The 6,978-nt window shown below is 34.6% G+C and overlaps 1 protein-coding gene across 1 annotated transcript; it reads right to left on the reverse strand.

Annotated features, from left to right (window-relative positions):
* Positions 1-2,063: 2,063 nt before the first annotated feature.
* On the reverse strand, positions 2,064-6,593 carry acadsb (acyl-CoA dehydrogenase short/branched chain). Its single transcript, XM_028476243.1, has 11 exons — positions 6,486-6,593; positions 6,023-6,185; positions 5,005-5,105; positions 4,703-4,909; positions 4,468-4,638; positions 3,713-3,838; positions 3,540-3,632; positions 3,379-3,468; positions 3,170-3,307; positions 2,568-2,667; positions 2,064-2,455 (listed from the first exon to the last, which is right to left on the reverse strand). Exons 1-11 carry the CDS (start codon positions 6,519-6,521, stop codon positions 2,379-2,381), a joined length of 1,302 nt encoding a protein of 433 aa, XP_028332044.1. The 5' UTR covers positions 6,522-6,593; the 3' UTR covers positions 2,064-2,378.
* Positions 6,594-6,978: the final 385 nt, after the last annotated feature.

Genomic DNA, 6,978 nt, shown 5'->3' on the forward strand with positions numbered 1-6,978 from the left:
TTGTTTTTTGTTTGTGTTTTACACTGGGGTGGATTTAAATAAGTTTTACTTCATCCCACTCCATTTTGGGCATTTGTTATTTTTTCAAGATCCAGACAAAGAATTGATGCCATAGAATTTATTTCCGTTTTTAGACAATTTTTAGTTTGTTTTATTGCATAGCTCAAAATAAATAAATTAAAAAATCATATAATTCATTATTATATTATTGAATTTTGTTGATTTTTTAAATAACAGTTTGATCAATACTATTTATCATTATTATAGTGTTCTAATAAGTAATATATAATATTTAAAACAACATTCTGAGCGTTTTGAGGACGTGTTGGTTAAACAAAGGATCTTATTTAACGCATTGTGTGGAAATCTCGAGTCTAACCTTAATAATAATCAATTATGCAAAGCAGGCTCTGTTCTGTTGGAAGCATCATATTAACGAAACGTGATATAAAATATTAGAATTTAGAGGTGACAAACTAAGCTTAAACTGCCTTTTAGGAAAATGCTGCCACCTGGTGAACAGAAATGGTAGTGAATATTATCTTAACACAAAACAAATGAAACTATGGATACAGAGAAAACTGTACCTTAGATAATAATTTCATACATTCTGTTTATATACTTGAAATTGAAGATAGTTTAACAATCATTAGAGAAAAGTGAAAAATTCTCCAAAAATTAGACGTTCAGCAGCAAATTAATACAAAAAAAAATACTCGTTACTGATCATAACTCATTGACAAAGATAATATGTATTCCAGCGATTTCAACAATGTCCACTAATTAGTTATATATTAATAATAATAATTAAAAAAAACTGTTTAGCCAATAAGTTATGTAGGCCAATGACAAAGATTCACAATGTGTGATATTTTATAAAATGGGCATTATTGGGCAAGATTTGCATGAATATTATGATGTCAATAAAAATAGAAATAATTTGAAATGTTATACAGGAACTACAGTATAATAAAACTAAATTAGGGCAGATAAATACATTTGAATAGGTTTAGAATTTTTTTTTTAATTTGAAACCAGTCATGACCATTCACATCACATATTTTAACAGAATAAATTACAAATAAATAACATTTTTAGAAAAAATAATTAAATTAGTGCATATATACTAAATTACTACATATATGGTATATTTGTATGCACTTAAACCTAAAAGAAATGCAGTTGGACAGAACATTTAGGTGTGACATCATTGACTCATAATAGTAGACCTGTGAAAAAACCAAAGTAAAGAGTGATTAAAACATCTCACACACAGCTCTAAAGTCATTATTTAATTCATATGAGGGTGAGAGGAAGCCGTTCAGTCTTTTCTGAAATACAGTGTCATAATGTGTCAGGGACACAACATTTAATGTGAATGATTTCAGCTGCGCTACGACTCCTAAAGGCACTGCAGTGGAATTCATAAAAATAAAAAAATCCATCAATTAATCCAGCAACTTAAACAAAATAATGTTTTAATCTCAACATCACTAACTAGAACAACCATAAACACTATAAAGTACATTAATAATACTTGCACTAATCCAACAAGAATCATTTTCGGAGTGTAACCATTTTAATGCCAAGTCTACCATAGAACCTGGGCTTCTGTTGCTATTTACACGTATGAATGTATATATATATATATATATATATATATATATATGCCTGTCTCGAAAAGACAAGGAAACAATTCTTCTGAATCTAAAAGACATGTTAAAATGACAGATTGGGACCTTAACCCTCCTAATATTCTTGGGGTTGATTTAACCCCATTCGATGTTTATCATTCAAAAAAATAATAGTTGACTTTTTTTTTGCGTCATATTTCATGGTATTTCCTTATTTGATGAGTACAATTGGGGGCACACTATTCTCATGTGAACTTTCCCACACAAATGGCATTAATGTGTGTGTGTGCGTGTGGAAAAGGTTTAATGTCAATGAGGTTTTGGAACAGCTCTTTCACAGTGAAAGTGAAGTAGAGGAGAATGTGTCTGAAACTTTACAGTGAATACCCCAAATATGTTAAAAAATACAAATAAAAAAGGAGATACAAATAAGTAAATACATGTTTATGAGAGGAAAGGGGAAATATCAAATATCCCCAAGGGATATTTTACCCAAGGGATCCCCAAGACTGACCCCAAGGGTAAAATATGTTAGTAATATTTGAGGATAACAGGAGGGTTAAGAGGCAAAACAAAGAAAAGAGTTGTTTTCTACAGTTAGAAACAGAAGCTGACGGAAAGTGAGATTTGAAATGCTCTTTTCTTGCTCCCGAAAAAAAACAATCACAGCATCAGTCGTCACTATAGATCGGACCATGATAGACATTGCACATCTTTTTTAAACCAATCCTAATGCAGCAGGAGTTAGTGGTCAAACTCCTTGTCAATGAACTTTGCCATCGTGGAGAGCTGCACGTTGGTCGTGCCCTCGTATATGGTGCCTGCAGGAGGAGACAAAGCATTAAAGTTCCCTTAAACACTACATACATCTAAACTAAAGTGTGTTTTCTGTTGTAACAGCAAACAGAACCTGTTAGTTGGTTCAAAACTCACCAATTTTACAGTCTCTGTAGTATTTCTCTATGGGATAGTCTTTGGTGAAGCCGACACCTCCCATCCATTCAATGCACTTTGATGTGGTTAACGTAGCAACCTGAAATAAATGAGAGTAGGAATATGAAAAGTTAAAAGTTAATTTGACAGTTTGATAATCATACGACTTGTTTTTGATATTAATACTTGAATTACAGTTAGTTACCATTTGTTCTCGCAAGTCTAAAAAAAAATTTAAGAAATTGCATTTCATACCATTTTGTAATTGTAAAGGGGAGATTTGTAATTATTGATATATTGCGGTGTATATCGTATTGTTTAGTATTGGGATACTGTATATCGTATCGTGACATGTAAATCATGAATCATATCATCAGATTCATGACAATGCACACTCCTACAAACCAGGCAGGTCCTCCTCATTTCAATATGTCAATAACGCTCTAAAATATTGAAGGTGTTACTCAGAAGAAAAGTCAAATAATTAAGCAGCTGACTGATGTTAAATGGAAGATCAATAATCAAAATTCTAATTAATAGTCGTTAATGTTAAAAAATCTTCAATAATTGGAATAAATTGGGGGACAGTCTCTGACGCTCACCTCTGCACTGAAATATTTAGCCATGCAGGCCTCCTTAATAAAAGCTCTCCCAGCTTCCTTCAGACGTGCAGCGTTGTACGTCAGCAGCCGCGCCGCTTCAATCTGAGTGGCTACGTGGGCGATTTGGTGCTGCATGCCCTAGAAATTAAAAATAAAATAAAAAACACTGAAATCCTGCAAACTCCAGGACTCGGTGGAGCTGTTTTTACCTGGAAGTCAAAGATGCGTTTTCCAAACTGCACCCTCTGCCTGGTGTAAGGGATGGTGTGGTCAAAACATCCCTGAGCCAGTCCAACCATCTGACACACAAAATGTCGTCAAACACCAGATCTAAGCTAAAATAATTCAGTTTGTTTTTTTTGTTTTTGACCTGTGCTGCGATTCCAATCCTGCCCTCGTTCAACATCCCAATGGCATATTTGTAACCATGACCGATCTGCCCTAAAATGTTCTTCTCTGGGACCTACGACACACAGCAGAGAGCTTCTATAAACCCTCCTAGACTTTGATATGATAAAATAAAAACATAGTATTCAGTTCCACCTTGACGTTGTCGAAGTTCATGGGGCAGGTGGAGGACGCACGGAGACCAAGTTTGTTCTCCTTCTTACAAATCTCCATCCCCTCAGTTTCCCGATCAACAATGAAGCAGGTGATGCCTCTGTAGCCCTGCACAGAAGAATATATGAAAAAACAGAAAGTAGAAGAAACATATTCTATAACTCAGACATGGTCTAATTATGCATGGCCCTCAAAGTAAATGCACAAAAAGACTCCAGAAATCACTAAAATGACTCAAGAACACTCAAACTTGACTACAAAAATATACAAAATGATAAAAAGATACGCAAAAATGACAACAGTATTCCAAAATGTCAACAAACGTAGACAAAATGACTCCAAAAACACAAAAAAAAACAAGAAAATATCTGCAAAACATAAAATGACAACAAAAATATATATTATTTATATATATATATATATATATATATATATATATATATATATATATATATATATATATATGTGTCAACATGACTCCAACATGATTTGAAAATACACATGAAATCAGAGAAAAATACACAATGACATCAAAAACACACAAAATGATAGAAAAATACACAAATGATTCCAATAATCCTAAACAACAACAAATACGGCAATATGCCAAAATTACTCTAAAAACACATAAAATGACAACAAAGACACACAAAAGAATTTCAAAATACACAAACCTTTTGTTCTTTCCTGTATTAAAGCTCAGATTGCTTGTTATAAATGTTAATAATGGTACTCACAACAGAAGGATCCACGTTGGCCATCACCAGAAACACACCAGCATGCTCTGCATTACTGATCCACATCTTTGAGCCATTAATTATGTAATAGTCTTTGTGTTTTTCAGCTCGAGTCTTCAGTGCAAACGCATCACTGCCCGACTCGGCTTCAGAGAGGCAGAAGCTTCCAATCTAGAGAGAAACATGAACGATTATTTATTATTAATAAATCATATTTTCTTCTCCACGTACTCACCATGTCTGTAGACAGGCGGTTAAGGTACTGCTCTTTCTGGGCTGGGGTCCCTAGTTGGACAAACAGTGTGTTGATGAGTGTGTTCTGGATGTCACAGAGAACAGCCACAGACGGGTCCACCTTCGCCAGTTCTTCAATGACCAGGATGGAAGAGAAGAAAGTGGAGCCGGTGCCCCCATAATCTGCATCAATCTCAATGCCCATGAGCTGTGGAATCGAAGGTGGAAAAACTGAATGTTTAGATTATATACACATATTATCCACTACTGAACAAAAAGTAAGGTTGTGATCAAACAACTTACACCCTGTTCAAAGAGGGACTTGATTATTTCTTCATCCATGCAGGAGTTTTCATCCATTTTTGAAACAAATGGAGCGATGCGCTCTTGTGCGTATTTCTTAACTGTCAATCAAGGTCGAGTATTAGAGCCACACGATTCAGGAAAAAGAACAAGAAAAAAATAGTAAAAAGGCTAGAAACTTTTAGAAAGATTAAATAACATCCTGTCCTTTGTTCTTCTTTTCTATTTTTTCCTGAATATTGACTTTAAAAAAACAAAACAAAAACAAATAATATTAGTTAGTTTTTACTAATTAAATTCATCAACAACACCCACCTTCCTCCTAGCACTATATAATATCAGCAAGATATCGGTTCGTGGGGGTTTTAAATCAGTGGTTCTCATCGTTTTCAGGCCGTGATCCCCAAAATAATGGTGACGAAATGGGATTTTAAAAACCACAGAAATTGGTTGAGTCGCACATTAGAGTGGCCAAAAACAAACAGAAAAAGTGATGAAAAAGGGTTCATAGTATCAATATTGGCTTAACAGTGGCAGAAATGGGGGGAGGGGGTTGCAGTAGTAATTTAAACTGGCAAATAATGGCCATGAAAAATTGTGAATGTGGTTAAATTGACAAAAAATAAGCATGAAACATGGCGAATAGAGGTTAAAAGTGACAATAATGGGTAGGAAAGTGCCTAAAATGTCTTAAAAGTGCAGAAAAAACATCACAATTTGAATGAGAAGTGGCAGAAATGGGAGTAATGTGGCAAACGCATTAAAGGAGCAAAAATATGGCAAGAAAAAGTGATGAAAATGGGTTTAAATGTGGCAAGTTTGGTGTAGTTTCAGAAAAAAGATAAAAATAACCAAAAATGAGCCCAAATGGTTAAAAAAATATTGCCAGTTTCTTTCTTGAAGACATCTGGTGACCCCCCTCCCAGTGTCTCGCGACCCAAAATAACCCATTAATATTGTATCGTATCGCAAACTCAGCATCGTCCCACCACTATTGTCTAAGTTATAATGATCTGACCTGCTTCCCTCATCATGCTCTCCTCCTCTGAGTAGGTCTGTAGAGGGGGGAAGGAAACAGCTCCAGTGGCCCCCTCTGGAGCCACATCTGGGGCTGAAATAGAGGAGAAGCTCCTCCATCCAGTCTGACATGTTCTCCATGGCTGAGAAATGTGTCTGACAGTCTGAAAACAGCAGGACAGATGAAAACGTATAGTTTTATATAATCATCTACCTATCACACAGCAAGTCAAAGATAATACCATCGGAAATCTAGATAAATAATAATCAAAAGTTCATTATTGCGTCCCAACAGCTGCTGTGGTAGATGTTAGCACCTTTAGCAAACAATAGCCAGGACACATTACGTAAACCAAGGATAAACAGGTTGAATGAATGCGAAAATTATTGACAGGAACGTTAAAAACACTGCGTTTATTTAAAATATCAGTCATTAATGAAAGCTACGGAAAAAAATTTGTTACCTTGGAGAAAAATCGAGCCAAAGGAGAAGCAGCCATGACTTGTTACAAAATATCAACACGATTCTGACCAGCAGAGGGCGGTGTAGACTCTGTTGTTCTATTGGTCGGTTTCTTCTTCTTCTGTTTTGATTGTGAAATTCAGATACGTGCTCAGCATCACCACCTAGAAAATAAAATCGCCACCTATGAAATAATATGATGTGAATTGATTAATATGAAAATAAATAAAATAATATTGTCCCAAGTTGCAAGACTTCTTTTGGTCAGTTGGCTCTCTCGGTAAAAAAAAAAAAAAAAAAGCAAAACTCTGGAATTCTCTTGTTATTTGTATTTTTATTTATTTTTTTGATAATTATGTAAATTTATTTTCAAAATTGTAAATGTGTTTTGCGCTTCTCAGCCCCCGTACAAGATATATATTTTTTAAAAAGTCACATTTAATAGATTTTTTTTTAAATGATTTTCCGAGCTTTTCTGAAGGCATCAGTTGCGT

This window comes from Gouania willdenowi, chromosome 19 (assembly GCF_900634775.1).
Source record: "Gouania willdenowi chromosome 19, fGouWil2.1, whole genome shotgun sequence".
Classification (NCBI taxonomy): Eukaryota; Metazoa; Chordata; class Actinopteri; order Blenniiformes; family Gobiesocidae; genus Gouania; species Gouania willdenowi.